The sequence below is a fragment of the Alexandromys fortis genome, unplaced genomic scaffold (genome assembly GCF_014885135.2).
Source record: "Alexandromys fortis isolate MF-2015 unplaced genomic scaffold, M_Fortis_MF-2015_v1.1 scaffold_81, whole genome shotgun sequence".
Taxonomy (NCBI): domain Eukaryota; kingdom Metazoa; phylum Chordata; class Mammalia; order Rodentia; family Cricetidae; genus Alexandromys; species Alexandromys fortis.
In genome coordinates this window covers 8,194,094-8,212,806 of record NW_026067960.1, presented here as the reverse complement: position 1 = coordinate 8,212,806, position 18,713 = coordinate 8,194,094, and the positions used below count along the sequence as shown (strand labels likewise).

The window sequence follows — 18,713 nt, the reverse complement described above, 5'->3', positions numbered from 1 at the left end:
GCCCCGCCCGCGCACAAGACCCCCATTCAACTGGGCCCACCTGGGCCGGCGGGGCGCCACATGGGCTGGAAAGAAAAAAAAAAACCCAGAAACATTTTCCGGCCCTCCTCTGAGTTAAAATTATCCTAGGACAGCGCGTTACACACACGCACCTTTCAGCGCACAAGAAAGACTCTTTTCTCTCCCACTCCTCTGCCAGATCGTGGCCGGGAAGAAGCGCCACAGTAAAGGGCATCTTTTGAGAACTGCGAAGGGCACGCCCAAGCTTCCCAAATCCTAAGAGGATCACGGTGGGTAAATCTCCCTTGAGGATGCCTACCACGGCAGACAGCCCAGCACTTCTGGCTAGCCATCCCTGCCCTCTCTCTTTAGCTTGGATCCAGGCTCTAGTTGGGGTAGGGGTGGGCCAGTTCATTTCAGCCACCACTGGAAAGCCTCATAATTATGCTGCACCCCGTTCCCCAGGAGGGAGCAAGAAGGAAGAGGAAAGCGGCAGCCTGAAGATCAAGGCGATCAGGGCTGCAGAGAGAAGGACCCAGTGTTAGGGCACGCCTGGAAACAGGTCTCCACATTGGTGGTCTGTCCTTTAACCTAACTTCAGATTATTTTACTAAATTATGTATGAGTGTTTTGCCTGCATGTATGGTGTATGCATGTGTGTCATGTGCGTGTCTGGTGTCCAGAGGTAGGAAGATACAGATGTTTGTGAACCTCCATGTGGATGCGGGGAATGGAACCTGAGCCCTCTACAAAAGTAGCGAGTGCTCTTAACTGCTAGCTGGGCTAACTCTCCAGCCCCTTCCTTCATCTTTCAGACATCTAAATCACCTATGGGGTTTGCCAAAGCTGCAGGATCCCAGCCTACCTGTCCTTTTCTGGGAATCTGAATTTCCTGAGTAACACTGCCCTGGGTTTACAGGACATGGCAGAAGCTCCAGCAGCAGGCAGGGATCACGTGACAGAAATGAACAAGAATAGAGCGGACAAGGGAGGGAGGGAGAGAAAAATGGCCCCAACAGAAGCTGTGGCTTTCACCTGCCAAGTGAGGTAACAGGAGATTCTCCTTCCAGTAACAGGCACCCCACTGCCTTCTCAGCCCTGCAGTGGGAGTTTGTGAATGAACATAAACTGAGGAAGCCTTGACAAGGGGAGAGAGCAACTCAGGCACTGGAGGACCGTGAACGGCCCACCCACATGGCCTGAGACTAGGATGTCATGGCTCCTGTAAAGGACCTCCTACCTAACCCAGGTTCCTCGGGGCACCACAGTCTAGGTCTTCCTGCCCCCTCAGCTTCCAACATGTGGCAAGCTGACCTTTGGGTTGGGCCTGGGGAGCATTTTTGGCACTTGAAGCAGGGTTTGTCTTCAGCACCCTCACACCCCCAGCCTCACATCCTAGACCCTGAGAGGGTCCAGACCGCCCAGCACTTGCCTTGGAGCTGTGCAGAGCTGAAGCTTTATCTACCTGTTTTGGAACACTATTGTCCTGAAAGTCAAGTGAGTCAAAACAGCCAGCCACTCCTAGAGCCTCTCCTCACTTTCAAGTATTGATATTCCCCATCTGACCTGAGTCTCGGCCATTTAGTAAAAGATGCCTGGGCACTCCAAGAGGGACCCCAGCTGGAGTAACGAGATGCCGTCTCTCCATCTCAGAACATCTATTTCCATTTCATGGTGGAAGCCTCACCAATGAGCCAAACCACAGCTGAAGGTCCGGAGGCCCACAGCCTGGAGCTAACCTTGGGAGGGCACTGTCCACAGCATCATACAGTGACCTTGTTAAGAAATGGCACCTGACTCCTATGTTCAACTCAGGGAGAACTGTAATCCTCTCCCCCAGAACACCCAGGACTGGACTTGGTTGCCAACTCACTTGCACCGAGACGTGTGTGGCCCTGTCCTCAAGGTTCACAAAACTCCTTACGTGAGAGATAGGCACTAGGGAGCTAGAAGGAGGAAGAGCCCCAGCAGAGAGAAGCTGCAGTGGAATGCTGGTCTGATAGGCCACATCTAGCCCCTGAAGATCAGCGGAGAGGGGCATGACACCCAGCACGGTCCCCAGCCAACCCAAGAGAGCGATGTACCAGGTGACAAGCCGCAGGTAAAGTGCTGATGATCAAACCCTGTATTCAGGAGGGCTGTATGCAATTTTAGGATAGGCGCCTGTGCCCAGAAAGAGCTGTGCAGCCAGTATCTGCCAGGCTCTGTACCGGCTAAGCGGCATGTGTGTGGCACTGGCCAGGCTGCTCTCAACTTGGGGGAAGAGGGCAGTCTGGAGGAAAAACTCACAGAACCCACAGGCAACCAAAAAACAAAGTCCAAAGAGTTTATTCAGAAAAGGCCTCACTTGGCACCAGATTAAGAAAAGAGGCCCCTCCCCCGAGACCCTTAGGGTCTGTTCACAAACACGGGGCTCAGAGGGCAGTGGGGGAGGACACAGTGAGGTAAGGAGGGTTCTGAAGGCAGAGCCTCAGTCCCCCTGGTGGCTGCTTCAGTGGCCACCAGGGAGAGGCCAGCACTGTGGGGCACCAAGAAGAGCTAACAACAGGGCTCTAGGACACAAGACAACCCCTGCAGTGGGTGGAGCAGGACTGAGATGCACCTCTAAGGCTTTGGGGGTTCAGCAGAAGTCCCCATCCCTGCCAACCTCTCTGACTCACCCACTGAGACTTCTGTGGTGTCAGGGTGTTCCACCAAGTTCCCAAAGGTACCTTGCTCTACTCCCACCTGGCTTTCTGGGTACTCTACCCCCACCTGGCTTTCTGGGTACTCTACCCCCACCTGGCTTTCTGGGTCCTCTGACTCCACCTGGCTTTCTGGGTACTCTACCCCCACCTGGCTTTCTGGGTCCTCTGCCCCCACCTGGCTTTCTGGGTACTCTACCCCCACCTGGCTTTCTGGGTCCTCTGACTCCACCTGGCTTCCTGGGTCCTCTGTCCCCACCTGGCTTCCTGGGTCCTCTGTCCCCACCTGGCTTTCTGGGTCCTCTGACTCCACCTGGCTTTCTGGGTCCTCTGACTCCACCTGGCTTTCTGGGTCCTCTGTCCCCACCTGGCTTTCTGGGTCCTCTGGCCCATTCTCATCTTTTTGGGCCTCAGGACACTCTGAAGGTGTAGGAGGCAGGGCAGGGCATAACGTATCAGTGCTATGGTTACTGGCTACTCCATCACCCCCAGTCCCTTCCTCCAACTTCCTACGTTTTCTTACCTCATCAGTCACCTCGGCCCCGTGGGTAACAGGACAGGGCTGTTCAGCCTCCCTAGGTTTCTGGCTGCTGGGGCTGAGGGCACACCCCTCAAGGTTGTGGACAATTTTCTCTACCTGAGGATCTGCCTCCCATGGGCTCTGCTCCTGCCTGTTTCCCTCCAACTTTCTCTTCTTGCTCTCTTTGGGGCTCAGGGACTCAGCCTCACCCCTCTGGTCCCCATCCAAGGTTCCCACATCATCTTGGGTCTTTGTGCTCAGCAGCCGGGGATCCTCAGTTGTTCCCCTGTCCCCACCCAGGTTCCTTCCAGATCCATAGGTCCGACCCCGTGTGCCAGCCTCTTGGGAGGGGTTTCTGGAGCCCTCATCCTTATCTGCCTGCCCTAGTGCCCAGAGTGGCTGGGGCCTGAATCTCCGCAGCTTGTCATGGGGCCCCCAGACAAACTGGCAGCGTGGCTTGAAGTGCTTCCAAGCAAAGTGCACCAGCTCTCGGCGCTGGTGCCGGCAGCGCACGGCGAACAGGAAGTAGTCCAGGGCACTCTGGCGCACGCTGGGTAATTTGTTCTCCACTAGTGTCTCCTCCAGGAAGAAGCGGACCAGCGGTGCCTGGTAGTGCTCCAGGCCCAGCTCACCCAGTGACTTGAGGATGCGCGTAATACGCAGGTTGTTGTGGCTGTGTCTGTCAAAGTGGGTGACAAAAGGTTTTGGTTTCTTTTTTGTTTTGTTTTGTTTTTGAGACAGGGTTTCTCTGTATTTTTGGAGCCTATCCTGGAACTCACTCTGTAGACCAGGCTGGCCTCGAATTCACAGAGATCCACCTGCCTCTGCCTCCTGAGTGCTGGGATTAAACGTGTGCGCCACCACCCCTGGTGGTGACAGGAGGTTGGATGGAACTGGACCTGGGGGATACAGATTTGGTCAAGGCATCCCCAGCTGGCTTCATCTCAAATTTCAGGGTCTTCTCAGGCCCCCACCTGGGAAATTGGACTGTGTACACAGCTGAAAGCTAGAAGGGGCTGACGGCAGACCAGAGTGACTGAGATGTCTGCATGGATGGAGGGGATGAAAACTCCCAAACCAAGGGAATGGTTCCTTATAATCCCACAATCCCCGCCACATGGCGGACCTGTACACTGTGGCTGTATTAAGCTTCTCTGCTGGAAGCCCAGTCCCAGATACTAAAGGGGAGCAGCAGGGATGGGAGGATGCCAGCAGGGCCCTGCGCTCACCTGTTCAGGTTGTCAAAGCGTGACTTGAAGTTCTGTGCACGGCAGACTGCACCTGTGTCCCGGTCCTTAAGTTGGATCCCATAAAAGCCCAGCATGAGCTCATAGGCCTGGACAAGACGCTCTTTGACCTCCATGGAGCTTTTGAATGCCTAGAAAACAACCCCCTGGGGGCTCAGGTGACCCTCACTGGTCACTAGGCCACAGGCCTTCCCTTAGGCCGACTCAGCCTCCACCTCCAGGAAAGCTGTCACCTGGCACAAGGCATTCCTTGCTGTCCCTGTCCAGGGCCTCCCGACCCTTCTTTCTACTACTCAGCCTCTAAGGGATGCCCCCTTTCTGTGATGTCCCCAATGGGCGGCATCATTCCTATCAGGCAGACTTCTATATGCCAAAGGGGCACCTTTGTCCGTGACCTCTCTGCTGGCGGAGGTAGCTCTCCTAACGCTCCAGCTGGGCCCAGGAAGGGAACTTACGTCAATCTCCTTGAGTGTGAGGGGCTTGGCGTGCCAGTTCACTCCCGGTTCCCTCAGAGGAAACAGCCTGTGAAGACGGTGAGGAAACAGGTACTTTAGTATCAGGCAGCAACTCCTTGTCCTGAATTCAGTGCCTCCCTCTCATCCCTGGGGGGCGTTGGCTGGCATCTGTCTTATCCAAGGAACTGGGTAAGGATGACAGTCAGCTGAGAGCAGTTAAGGTGCCCGCTTGGAGCCTCAGCCTTTGTGCTCATGGGCTGTGTAGTGTAAAGTCAAAATGGGCAAGACCAGTGTGTCTGTCACCTCCGGGGAGCAGCGCTTTCTTTCCTATGCCTTCCTATTTTGGTCTTTCTCGTCCTCAGTCCTGTAGAGTTACTGCCACAGTGTACACCATGCCAAGAGGGCACTGGGAGCAGTCATGGGAGAGATCCTCAGGCAAGGGATGTGTACTTGCCAGGAAATGGCTGCTATGTGGCACCTCACTCGAGCCCTGCTGAAACCAAGGCAGGTCGCTCCAGCTGCCCACAGACCTGCACACAACGCCCCCACAGAGCCCAACAACAGGGACACTGACTAGGATCCCTGTCACATACATACAGGCTTACGGAAGGAAGGAGTGCTTCAGACACACCTAAGCCTACACACCACACAACAGCTCCCACCCAGGAGACCAGGCCCCCCTCTCCCTGGGTTCCACTCACCACTGGATGTAGGAGTGATTCTCTTCAAGGAGCTCATAGTTGTCTTTCCATTTCTGAAGAATTTCCTCAATGAAAGAACCTGGAAGTCCCATGGGGAAAAGTCAGCTACAGAGGTCTCTGTGACACAGCTCAGGGGCCAGAGTTATGTCAAAAATCACTGCCTACCCTCAATTGCTGTAGGGTTCACAGGACTCAGTGGAGCTACCCATAGCTTATCAAATATAAAATGTGCTAGTTTTAGGTAACTCGGCCTACTTCTTTTTTTTTATGATTTTTTTATATTTATTTATTTATTATGTATACAATATTCTGTCTGTGTGTGTCTGCCGGCTAGAAGAGGGCACCAGACCTCATTCCGGATGGTTGTGAGCCACCATGTGGTTGCTGGGAATTGAACTCAGGACCTTTGGAAGAGCAGGCAATGCTCTTAACCTCTGAGCCATCTCTCCAGCCCTCAGCCTACTTCTGTATGTGAGGGGTGCACTACTTCCTCTCTGGGGTGGGCATGTATGTGTGTGTGTGTATATGTACATGTGTGTATGTGTGTATACATGTGTATGTGTATATGTATGTGCACATATATAGGTATGCATGTATATATGTGTGTATGTATGTGTATATGTATGTGTATGTGTGTATGTATGCATATGTATGTATGCATGCATGCATGCATGCGTGTGTGTGTGTGTGTGTGTGTGTGTGTATGTGTGTGTATATATATTTACTATCAGCTAGGAAGAAATCCCCATAGAAACCGGAACATGGTCTAGGGAAGGTGTCTTTGAAGGCCAGACAGCAGACACCTTAGCTATGTAGCTGCATGGCCTTTTCCATGCTACAGTGAAAGAGTAACCGTGTAAATGGATGGGTGTGAGCAGGCACCACAAAACTTTACTTCTACCGTTTAGTTTCAAATAACGCTTATGTCACACAACAGATATGGCACCTCAAGTCTATAATTTTAGCACTTGGGAGGCTGAGGTGGGAAAATCTTGAGTTTGAGACCAGCCTGGGATACATAGAAAGACCATTTTAAAACCCCGAAAGCTTACTCTCTGGCCCCTCAACCTAAGCTCCAATCCCCTTGGCAGCTTCAAGGGGGCACTGCAGAGACATTGAAAGCCAAAATTGGCTGGGCAGTGGTGGCGACGGCCATTAATCCCAACACTCAGGAGGCAGAGGCAGGCGGATTTCTGTGAGTTCGAGGCCAGTCTGGTCTACAAGAACTAGTTCCAGGACAGGCTCCCAAGCGACAGAGAAACCCTGTTTTGAAAATTAAAAAAAAAAAAAAAAGCCAAAATTGGACTAAGGACACAGACAGCCTAACAGAATGGACAACTGGCCAAGGGCAGAAGGGCTGGAGCCGAGTGAGGAGGTACCGTTTGGCTGGAAGCAGATCTCATTCTTGTAGAAACTGAGGTTGGACATGTCGCCATTACAGTCTTGATCTGCCAAATCCTGAAGAGCCAGAGAAAGGATGAGTGAGGATTCATGAGAAACGAGCTGTCTCTGAGGGCCCCCCAACTCATGCAGACCCCAAAGGGTAGCAAGGGTAGGTTTAGAGGACAGCACTACCTTCAGCCCCCTACTCCCCTTCTGTACCTCAAAAATACCACAGGGGTTGCCAGTACTCATGGGTTCAGAGGAGAGACTGAGGAGATCCCCTGTACCAGCCAGGGAGCCCGTGTGAGCACTGAGTCACGTGTTCTGTCAGAAGACGGTCCCTCATTTTAAAGCTACTCTCTGAGGCTCAGCTAAGACAACATGCTCTATCACCCATGACTAGGGGAAGGGCACGGATCTGCACTGGCAATGAAGCACACACCCCAGAACCCAAAGCTGGAGTTTTAGCAGGCCAGGGGTTACTCTACTTGGGTAGGGGCCATGTGTACCTACCGGATAGCGGTGTCGGTACCTTTGCATGTCCTGCATAGCTCGCCAGTTTCGGTACCCCATCATCTTGGGCTGGAGAGAGAATAAAAGGAGTAAGTGACCTGGAAAGTGTCCAGGATGAAGGCAGCAGGGTTTGGGCCAACCACCATTGAGCTCTAGGCAAGAGGAATGGGTATTTCTGGTTTTTTCTTCTGGTCCCCACCCATCCATGTTAGGGGTTCTGAGAAGGCCGATCCAGACACTAGAGAAACACACCATGTCAACACAGAGGAACTGGAGTAGCCTCAACTACCACTCCTGCCTCTCTCAGGACTCCCCTTTCTCCTTAGGGTGCTCTGGCCCAGGCTAGCCTGCATACTTCCAAGGTGTGCATGGCTGGTGCTTTTCTGTCCCCAGCCCCAGGTGCATGTCCTCTCTGGTCTGTTGGCCAACCTTGTTTGGGTCTAAGTCCTATGTGTGTCCCCCTTCCCTGAGTACTATAGTATTTTCCCCCACATTATGCTATGAATGGTCACTGGGCTGTATCCCCAAGGGCAGCTACTTTGCCAGCCACAGTCTCAAGAGAAAACCCAGATGCCTCTGGATGGGTCTGATGGGGGGGATGAATGAGGCCCCTTCCCTGCACACCCATGCTCCTCCCTGGCTTAACGTATTGGAAGACACTATGCCTCCAAGCTGGGGCTGGCTGTTTTGTTTTGTTTGGTTGGTTTTTGGAGACAGGTCCTAGCTGTCCTGGAACTACCTCTGGTAGACCAGGCTGGTCTTGAACTCACAAAGATCCACCGGCCTCTGCCTCCCAATTGCTGCTGGGATTAAAGGCATGTGCCACCACCGCCTGGTGGGCCTGGCTTTTGGTGACTACCCCTTCAGATATGATCCAAGAGCTCGCAGGGGGAAACAATTCCTGTCAGGGCCTTTGGACTTTACCCAGCCTCAGCTTTGTTCCATTGTAGTCAGGCAGAGGCCTGCGCTGGCCTGCCTGGAAGGCCGGCCTGAGAGCCTGCCTCTCCAGATTCTGGGCCACCTTCCCAAAATAGCAGACACCCAGAGATTGTAGCAGCGGAGAGAATGGTGATAGTCCTTACTCTCATTTTCTAGGCTTACCACCAAACCTGAAACCACATTTATTTATAACTAGGACAGCGCATCTTACAGAATGACACTGCGACTTATTTGCTGGTTGCTACAAAACTATACCCGGAGACAAGCTCTTGATGGCAACAAAAGTTACCAGAGCTAGAGGCAGACAAGACAGCCCCCTGCCCCAGGTCTCCTAGGCCGGGGTCGCTTCCGAGCCCGTGGAGTCCGTCTGCAGTCGGGGCCCGAACGTGGGGCGGAGGAAGGACAACCAGAGGAAAGGCCACCCACGCAGGACGGGGACCTGGGGCGCTCTCTGACGTCAACCACGCACGACCCCCCCCCCATCAGTCGCTGCCCTGACGTCACCACACGGCCTGGGCCCGGCGCCCCCTCGGGACAGCGGCCAGGGCCAGGCGCTGCCGGCCTGGTGCCGCCCTGCCGCCCTCCTGCACCTGGAACACGCCTGGCCGTGTCTCCTCCGCGTCGTCGTCCTCGTCGCCCGTGTCCGCATCGCCCGTATCATCCTCCTGGCCGTCCTCGCCATCCTCCTCGCTCTCGTCCTCCCAAGTGGAATCGCAATTCAGGTCGTCCATGCTCGAGAGGCAGGACCCGCTTTCCGGGGAAAGGAAAGTGAAAGAGGAGGAAGCGCGGAGGCGGGGCGGCGCCAGGTCCCGCCCACCGCCCAGTTTCCGCCGTTACGCGAGGTACCCAGCCTCCCTGGGAGCTGGGGGCGAAGAGGAGGCGATCCCGGCGAAGGGCAACCCCTGAAGGCTGTGCACCGGGGATCCCTGCCCCCCACCGTCTCCCGGAGGATAGAGGGAGGCTTCTCCCCAGTCCTGCGGGAAGTGCCTCTCCGCCTGCTGTGAGGGCTGCTGGGTGCTGGTCTCTAATCTTGGTTGAGGTGTCTAACTGCGGTATCCTCTGTCTGGATTCTGTGTCCATAATAGCTCACTCTGTACGTATTTGTATTTGGATGCACATAGACACCAGACATCGGTGTTGAGAATAGCTTCTCAGTAGCGTTGTCCACCCTATTGTTTTGAGACAGGGGCTCTTTCACTTGGAGCTCACAGATTCCGTGAGGCTTGCTATCCAGCAAATTCCAGGGATCCTACTGTCTCTGCCTCCCCTACTGGCATTACAAGTATATGCCACCAACTCCAGCTTCTAGATTGTGCTCAAAGGCAGGTAATCTTATGCTTGTAAGGCAGGCATTTAAAAACAATAACAACAACAAAACCATTTGAGCCATGTCCGTACACCCTCTACTTTCTGAAAGAACAATAGTGAACGCCTGAAGCTATGGGAGTTCTGGAAACCCGCTATGTCCATTGCAAATTTCCTGGGATCATGTGGATAGGTAGCCCTTGGATGTTAGTTGGAATTCCACTGCCGATTGTGGCCACGAGTCTGACCTCATTAAGTAACATACTGTTTGAGACAAGATAGGGAAAATTAAGGGGACATGAATGGGATGCAGGGGAAAGGACCCTCATTCCAGTATGGTTGAAGTTTCTCACCAGTTGAGAGTTAGGAATTCTAGGACAGTTAATAAAATTTTTTTGAAGACTACCTACATAGAGAAAATATTCCTTTTATATAACNTTATATAACCATATCCCAAATAATATATATGTTATATATATTAAATATATATATTTAAAGCCAGGTGTGGCACACTGTTTATTATGTATATAGTGTTCTGTCTGCATGTATGCCTGCAGGCCAGAAGAGGGTGCCAGATCTCATTAAAAATGGTTGTGAGCCACCATGTGGGGGGCTGGGAATTGAACTCAGGACCCCTGGAAGAGCAGCCAGTGCTGAGCCATCTCTCCAGCCCGCCCCCCAATATTAAAATAGTAATGATTGTACTTCAGGCTTATGTGTATATAACCTTAAAGTGTGGCCTTACTCCTTGACCAGATGTGAATCTGTAATTATCTGGGAATCTCACAGTAAAAATACATTGTCTCTAGCGACTGCCCAGTACACAGTAGAGACTGTGGAATGATCTGTTAAGTTCTCTAGCAACTCCTTGAGTTAAACTTCAGAAACCACCACAATCAGACTGACGACTGTAGAGACGCATATGCCATTTTCTCTTGAGAAGCTCGTCCACTTGGATGTGCTCTGCTTTTCCCAAACACCTCTATCGACCCATGTGCCTCACACCGACTCACCCTGGGAAGTCAAGAATCCTGGCTTTATCTGAGTGATCTCTGAAAGAACTCATGGACCAGTAGAACGATCAATGGGTAAAGGCACTAACTTGCCATCAAACCTGGGAACCTGAACTCACTCCAAGGGACCCACATGGTCAAAGACAAGAACTGACTGCTGAAAGTTGTCCCTGACCTCCTCATGTACTCCCACACAAATACAAACGCACAGTAAGTAAATAAAAATGTAATAAAAAAAAAACCAACACATTTCCAGTGCTGTAGGTGGCGGCATAGAGCTGTGTCTGACCTCTGCTCCACTGTTTCTGATACCAGCCCTGCTCAGGCTGGACCTTGTTAAACTTTAATCTCAGCACTAGGAAGGCAGAGGCAGGCGCATCTCTGAGAGTTCAAGGCCAGCCTGGTCTACAGAGCGAGTTCCAGGACAGGCTCCAAAGCTACGCAGGGAATCCTGTCTCGAAAAACCAAACTGAAACAACAAAAACAAAACATGTCTTTAGATAGGGAAGCTAAAGGTGGGGTGTTAGTGGGTGCTGGGGACATCTCCTCAAGGTTTGGCCATCCCTTGGATGGACAACACCCACCCCTAACTGCCCCAGAAAGTTCAAAGATCGACATGCCATGGGCTGATAATAATATCTGCACAAGGCAGTGGCTGCCTGCACAAGGCAGGTGCCAGTGCAGCAGCTGCAGGCCTGTGCTGTCAGTGTTAAAGATACTGACACCAGTGTTTCTGTTGTAGCCATGTTGAATAGCCTGTTAGCTGCTTTAGAGAGTCTGCCACATGCTGCTCTTTCCTTGAGTGTCTTTGGTCTGAAAATGCCCAGGGTGGCTCAGTGCTGCCTCACCTACAAGGAGAGTCAAAATATTTCCCCGAGTCATGAAGAAAAGGAGACTTCTGTCCACATAGGAGGTAGTACTGCTTGCCTTGAGCTTCACAGGTGTCTGGCTGGGGTGAGCTCAGGTTAGAAGTCAGGGAATAACAAGTTACAGCCCTCTTATTTTGCCCTTTCTGATTCCCCCACTGCCACAAACACTTTGTAGCCTGCTGTTGCTACTCAGTGTTCTTCATTGTTTTCTGTGCAGAACTCGCTCCTGGTTCCCTTCTCCACCACCTCTGAGCCAGACTGGGAGAGGTAGGACCACACCTACCTGAAGGATCCATACTGAATTCTCTCCAGAGCAGAGAAAGAAAATGCCTCCCTATGCTTTACAGAATAGGTGTCCTTGTGGTCCCGTGTGTCCTCAACCAAGGATGCCATCTATGGTGGAGGTCGTCAGTCTCAGCACCAGTGTGGCTTTTCGGTTATTAAAAGTCTGAACGTTTGTTCAGCCATTTCCTTTTGTTTTACAGCTTGTAGCACTCTTGTATCTGTACGTGGCACCCTTGCCTCCTTTGCACTCTGGTTTCCTTCTCAGCTCTTGTTGGTAGCTTATTCTTGGTTAGGGGTGCACAGATCCCAGCCTAGGCCAGGGAAGGGTAAGCAGAACTCCAGGTTATACTGCCAGGCTGTGACATACTTCATGCCAGCAGCATGACCTAGACCCCTCCCCGTCGTGTGTGTGTGTGTGTGATCTGTTCTTTCAAAACAGGGTTTCTCTGTGTAACAGCTCTGGCTGTCCTGGAACTCACTTTGTAAACTAGGCTGGCCTCAAACTCACAAGAGATCTGTCTGCCTCTGCCTCCTGAGTGCTGGGATTAAAGGCGTGTGCCACCACTGCCCAGCTACCTAGATCTATCTCTCTTAAGGGACACAGGGACTCAGGAGGGCAACAGGTTTGAGACAACATGGCCAGAATGGGACATTGAGTCATTGGGTGCAGTCTGAAAACGACTCAGGACAAATGTCTTGACCTGACCCTCCTGCTGCTCTCGTGCCCCTAGATTGTTCTCAGGTGGTTTTAGAAGGATGAACCCGACAGGAGAGAAGACTGCCTTCTTGCTCATAACCCAGTGCTCCTCAGGGGCACTATCTGCTCCCCATTTGTCCTGCTAGTGGTGGATTCAACAGCAAGGCTTCTCCCACCAAATAAGACTCCAGTAGTGTGAACACTGGGCATGGAGTGGCCCCAAGCCAGTTCCCCAAACATGCTGTAACACTGCTTTCCCTGTCTCTTGCACTGGGACATATATGTCACCGCTCCAGGTCCGAGCAGTCTATAGTATCAGGGCGTCATTTCAGTAGGCTCCTCTTCCGCCCTATCCCAGGAGGCAGGAAACTGTTATGACCTTGTCCAGGCCCTACAGAAGAGAGGACAGGACAGGAGCCTAGATGAACTCCTCTGTATCCTCTCAAGATGCTTTCAGCGCCAGGGAGGGACTAGTGGTTTATTCCTGGTGACCCACCTGTCCTGACTGGGAGTGGTAGTGGGCTGGTACAGGCAGCAGCTGGGCAGGCAGTGGTGGGGGCTGGGGCTAGGGGTGGGTGTCCCGCTAGTCTGTGATGCCGGGAAGCTAAGTGCACTCTACAGCTATGAATCCTGTGGGGAGTCCTTTCCTCTGTAGAAAACATCTATTTTAGTAGCAAATCACACAACTGCCAAGATGATTTTTTTAAAATGATTTAATGTTTTGCAAAGAAAGTGTACTTCAACCATCAGGCCAGTGGCTCTTCAGTCTGATGGCTATGCCTTTATTCCATGTCCTTAATTGGTCTTTTCCAAGTTACTAAAATTACAAAAATAACCGCTAAAAATTCTGTATCTGGCATATAAAAATGGGGCCAGAGGTATCTCAGTAGTTACCTTAAAACAAAACATCTCAGAAAAAACACATCACAAGTTTAACTTCTGCAGTATTTTTCTTCATACAAAACACTAGTAAAATAGGCTTCTTAAAAATTAAATAGTGAAATACCAACCAAATTATATACATTGTTACAGTACAAGTGAATGAGGCAAAATATCCAGTTCTGTTTCCCAGATGGGGGAGGCCTTCTGTGCACAGTGTGTGCTGGGTGAACTCCAAAGACACCTTTTCCTGATGCTGGTGCACACTGGAACCGCACAGGACAAGCGGATGCAGAGTGGGCATCCAGGGAAGATGAGTGGCTCCCTCATCAAAGGGCAGTGAGGGTGGCTGCTTATTGCTTGCTGACTCTCGGTCCTCTGGTCCGATGCACCTGCTCCTCTCCACACACTGTGGACACAGAGGGAACCAACCAGGAGAAAGCAAGAGGCTGGCTCAGAGGCTTCACCATCCAAGCAGAGTGGACGCTGGACCCATCAGGTGCTCTGACGGTCTGCTGACACAGGAGAAGCCCCCACTAGCATCTCTGCGGGATGGTCACATTCACCCAGGGCCCTGAGAACAGGCAGTGAGGGCTTGTAGCATTGGAGCATCGCTGTGGCCGCCTGGGGCTGAGGTGTCTATGTCCGGCGCCTCTTGGCAGCACTGGGGCTGGAAGGATTGCTGTTGGCAGTCAGGACCTTGTCAGTGACCCGGCTGCGTTTCCGCTTGTCTGCCCCTTCTTTGCACCCCAAGTCTGAGGAGTTCCTCTCCTTGTCTTTGCTGGATTTTTCTAATGCTCTCCCCAAGCTCCCTGAAGATGAAAAAACTGAGAAACAAAATCATTTGGCTGAAAACAATATACAGAAACTCCTTCCGTTTTCCTGTTCAGCTAGGGGATCAGATGCACATCAGGCTCTTTGCTCCTCATGTCCCCTAGGGAGGAGGCCTGCACAGCTGGGCTGCAAGAGAAACCTAGTCTCCCGAGGGGTCTCCTGAGCACACCCTGATGCTACCCGGTTTGGCCTTAGTCTGAACAGTTGGCCCCTCCTGCCTAAGGGGATCCGCACTGAGTTCATCTTTAAGTGGATCCTCCATCCCTCAGATCCCACGGCTTCTTGATCTCACTCTGCCCGAGGCAGGTTTCAGGAGTGAGGAGATCGGAGGCTGTGCTCCTAAGGGCATTCCACACTTACCATCGTCAGCCCCACTGTGGGGGTCCACATCCTCCTTCATCTCCTCCTTCATTTCCTCTTCAATGACCACTTTTCCTGTGGAGGAGACAGCTGCCGTTCACTGGAAACCCACGGTGGTGGCCAGCGCTGGGGGACGGTCTGGCCATGACTGCTTCCGATTCTCGCTGCCCACACAGGCCTCGGCGTCCATCACGAGATGGCATCCATCAGGAGACTGCCTTTGAGCACCGCTCTCCCCAGCCCTGGGCTCCCAAAACCTCCCAGGTGCCACTGGAGGCAGGGTCTGAGCAGGATCCTTCCACCTCCCTGGAGGCCCCAGACCTCCCCACCTTTGGCCTGGTCCGGCTTTTTTTATTCCCAGCCCTGATGGTGGCCGCGTCTCACCTTCTCGGACCTCCTGAATGATCTCATCGGGAAGGACAAAGTTCCTCTCTGGGTTTGGGAATGGAAGAATCTCAGACTCGTGCTGCCGGCACAAAGCATTTTGTATTTTCAAGAAACAGAAAACAGGATGTCAGCGCACTAAGACGCACGGGAGGAGCAGGCTGGAGGCTGGTTGCTGAGGGGCTCCATCCTTTGGTTTGCAGAGTCCACCTCAGCTGGGCTTTTCGAATGATTAGGGAGGCCCGGGCTAGCATCAGCCCAGTGAAACCAGAGGACAGGATCAGGTTCATGCAGCCGAGAGGACCCTGAAGACACGGCAGCCCTGCTGATATGCACACCAGGACCTGACCTGGCTCACCATGGTAGCATCGCACCAGGACAGTGTTCTCCAGGGGCACCGTGACCACAGGCGCCTCCAGCTCCACCCATCCTGGTACCTAGTTACACCGCCTGTCAGACACTATAGACAAATCTGACCAGCCCGGCTACCAGTTACCCTGCATACCTGTCACACATTGCCAGCTCTCCAAACTGGCTACCTAGGTTCCCACAGACACAGCTACCTCTAAGCTCTATGAGAAGGACTGTGTCTGGCCCCCACAGAGATATCAAATTCACCTCCGTGGGACTCAGGAACAGTCACCCTCCACCTAAAGTACTTAGTATTTTTTCACTATGGCTGATGCTTCTCTCTGCACCTACCTATCTCCCTGGACCACCCCAAATCTAAAGCAGGTTCCTAGTTAGTGCTTTTCACAGCAGGGCCTGAGCTTTCCTGAAGGAGGGACCTCGGCTACTGAGGTCACATCTGCTCTGCATAGCAAACCCCCAAGTGAGCAGTGGGCTCTGTCCTGTACCGCAGCTGATCCTAGGAAGACAGGAACGCGGGGCTTGTCTTCACTTCAGCCCCCAAATGGGTGGGCCACGGTCCAACTCACCAGTGCCTGCATGTCGTACATAGTGCTCAGATGGTCCCAGATGACCTTGGATGGCACCTGGCGCCCAATGTTCTGGCTGAACTTGTCTCGAATACAAATCATGTGGAAGTGCCGATTCACTCCTGCCAGGCAGGACAGTGGGTTAAGGGACAGGGCGGCACCTCTGTGCAGAGCATGGATGCCGGAGGGGCAATAGGAGATGGCAGGTGGGGGGAAGTTGCAGGACTCAGAGGTGTCAAAGGGGATAGAGGTGTTCCACGGCAAGTGGGTGTTCCAGGGACAAGGGTGTACAGCAGGCGGGTCCCGGTCAAGGGGGCTGCAGAAGCGGGGAGAGTGGAGGCATTCCCTGGGGAAGGAGTGTCTCAAGGACAGGAGTGTCCCCAGGGCGACAGGAAAGTCATGGGGTCTCGGATTAGCAGGGCACCCCGAAATGGGAGTTCCCATCCCGGGAGAGGTCGAGGCTCCGCCCGCCCGCCTGCCCGCCCGCCCCACCCCCACGCGGGTGCGCGGCGCCGCGCGGCGCTCACCGACAGGCTTGTGGCCCAGCATGGCGTGGAAGAGGCACACCTCCACCTCAGGGCTCCACACTACCGTTTCTTCAGCAGGGCTCGGGGCTGCCTCGCCTGGGCCCTTGTCACCTGGGGCGCCCGTGCCGCCCACCTCGGCCTCCCCCATGGCCGCCGGCGAGCAACGAGCTCCCGGCGAAAGGAGGCTTGCTACAGGCTCCGCGCAGGCGCACTCGATGCCGAGGGCGCGCACTTGCCGGGCTCGGGAACGCCGGGCACCCGCGTCCGCGCAGGCGCAACAGAGGCGGGCTTCCGGTGCCGGCACCGCCCTCTGGTGTCCAATCCTTTCCCTGCCTTCGACTCCTCTAGCGAGGGAGAGGGCACCAGCTGGGCATGGTGGCACAGTCCCTTAATCCCAGCACTCGGGAGGCAGAGACAGGAGGGTCTCTGAGAGTTCCAAGCCAGCCAGATCTGCATAGTGTGATACACAGGCCCCAAAGTTAAATATGTTAAAAGATGGAAAAGATCCCGCTTCACCTGAGATGATGACTTGGAAAAGAACTCAAGTTGGTTACATAGCCAAAAGTGACTACAGGCTGTGTCTCCCCCGCCAGTGATAAATTATACAGTATGTAAGTTACATCTCAATTAAACAGTTTAAAAAAAAACAAAAAAAAAAACAAGTTAGAGGCTAGTGAGATGGCTCATTCAATAGAGATGCTTATAACCCAGGGCTGATATCTGGAGCTCCACCCCTGGATCCTGGAGGGGCAGGAGAGAACCAACTCCCGAGAGCTGTACACTAACCTCTATATCTATACCACGGTATGTGCACACTTGTGCACACACCCACACACCCACCCACACCCACACCATAAATAAAAATAAAAGCCTGACAACCAAACCTTGTAGAAGTGAGGTTCTGCTTATCTTTGAGTGACCCTGGCCTGGGTGTGCGTGACAACCCAGGAGTTCAGTGCTTCCTGGCATCGGAAATCTGGGTCCTGCCAGCCTTGTTATCTACTTCTGCAGAGATGGGTTGGTTGATTAATTCAGACTGTCAGATTTCAGGCAGGCATGAGTTGCTGGTCTGGTCACAGCTCTACACAGGATTGGGCGGGGCCAAGGGCTGGGCCGAGTAGCCTTAAGAATGTGGTCCCTCCTTGAGGTCCGAGTCACCCCAGTCAGCTGTGCATGGGCCCTCCCTGACACCCATAGGGTGTCTCTCATCCCTTGGCTATACCCTCCACGTTCAGGCTTCAGGCTGCTGCCTCTCAGCAGTGTGAGTGAGACACTGAGACCTTTGTAAGACCGTTTCCTTTGTGCCAGGAGTATTCCCGGACTCTCAGTACTGATAAGAATCGTCTTCTGGTTGCCACTGGCCTTGGAATCCAGTCCTGGCCCTGTACCTGCCCTTCATTCAGGCCTGAAACTAGACAATGTTCACGATAGTGTGCAGGGTACCGTGGAGGGTGCAGGCTCTGACCAGCCTCATTGTCTGGGACAGCTCAGGACTCAGAGCCAACCAGCAGTCCATAGCCAGGTCTCAGCTTTCCCACTGTGGAGGTGCGGCTGGGAGAAGAGCCCCCACAATGCCATGGGGGAATATGGCCCAATGAAACTTCATTGGGGGCCTGGGGTCAGTGCTGCTGTGTGGAGCTGTAATGCACCTGGGAGTCTAAGTCCACACAGAGCCTGCTCCCTTGCCTCTGTCTGCCTGGCATGCAGAATTTAACTTAATTGTTTTAAGGCTTGGGTGAAGCATAGTTATCACTGTGACCCGCCTTAAACAGGTTCCCAGCCTGAGACTCCCCACACACATTAAATGCCCAGGAGCAGGTGTTCAGAATAACATCCTGGTTATTCTCTGAATGCCTGGGGCGTGGGGGACCCTGCTGCTGACAGCTTCTGGCTGTGGTTCACCATAGTCTCTCCCCCAGGTAGGATCCTCTTTCAATCTGGAGCACCTCCTTCCACAGGGAGCTTCCTTTGTGTAACCCTCAACGTCCTCTGTCCTAGCTGGTCCTCCATTCTGTGTGGCCCATGTCTGCCACTGCACTCAGACCATAGCCTAGTAGACATGGCATCTGCAAACACTTGACTGTCATCCAGCCATACCTGGAATGTGTGACTGACGATCAGACTTGATGCCTGTAGACAGGGTGGATGCTGTGGGGGAGAAGAAGCCGCAGTAGGTCTCT

At 53.1% G+C, this 18,713-nt stretch overlaps 2 protein-coding genes across 54 annotated transcripts; both read right to left on the bottom strand.

The window, feature by feature from the left end:
• Positions 1-2,312: 2,312 nt before the first annotated feature.
• On the bottom strand, positions 2,313-9,226 carry Ogfr (opioid growth factor receptor). 50 transcript variants are annotated; one of them, XM_050153002.1, is made up of 9 exons: positions 9,033-9,226; positions 7,504-7,572; positions 6,987-7,065; positions 5,608-5,686; positions 4,907-4,973; positions 4,434-4,582; positions 2,971-3,883; positions 2,863-2,916; positions 2,313-2,781 (listed from the first exon to the last, which is right to left on the bottom strand). In XM_050153002.1, the coding sequence occupies exons 1-9, from the start codon at positions 9,171-9,173 to the stop codon at positions 2,605-2,607; spliced, it is 1,728 nt and encodes a 575-aa protein (XP_050008959.1). In that variant the 5' UTR covers positions 9,174-9,226; the 3' UTR covers positions 2,313-2,604. The 50 variants fall into 50 exon arrangements, with proteins under 50 accessions (XP_050008959.1, XP_050008961.1, XP_050008946.1 ...); XM_050153004.1 differs by having other exon boundaries at positions 2,863-2,943; positions 2,998-3,883; XM_050152989.1 differs by having other exon boundaries at positions 2,313-2,835; positions 2,890-2,943; positions 2,998-3,883.
• Positions 9,227-13,306: 4,080 nt separating this feature from the next.
• Mrgbp (MRG domain binding protein) lies at positions 13,307-16,769 on the bottom strand. 4 transcript variants are annotated; one of them, XM_050153051.1, is made up of 5 exons: positions 16,534-16,769; positions 16,007-16,128; positions 15,069-15,150; positions 14,685-14,759; positions 13,307-14,172 (listed from the first exon to the last, which is right to left on the bottom strand). In XM_050153051.1, the coding sequence occupies exons 1-5, from the start codon at positions 16,679-16,681 to the stop codon at positions 14,027-14,029; spliced, it is 573 nt and encodes a 190-aa protein (XP_050009008.1). In that variant the 5' UTR covers positions 16,682-16,769; the 3' UTR covers positions 13,307-14,026. The 4 variants fall into 4 exon arrangements, 2 of the variants coding, with proteins under 2 accessions (XP_050009008.1, XP_050009007.1); XM_050153050.1 differs by having other exon boundaries at positions 13,307-14,317; positions 16,534-16,764; XR_007593709.1 differs by having other exon boundaries at positions 14,099-14,172; positions 14,685-15,150; positions 16,534-16,767.
• Between the last annotated feature and the right edge of the window lie 1,944 nt (positions 16,770-18,713).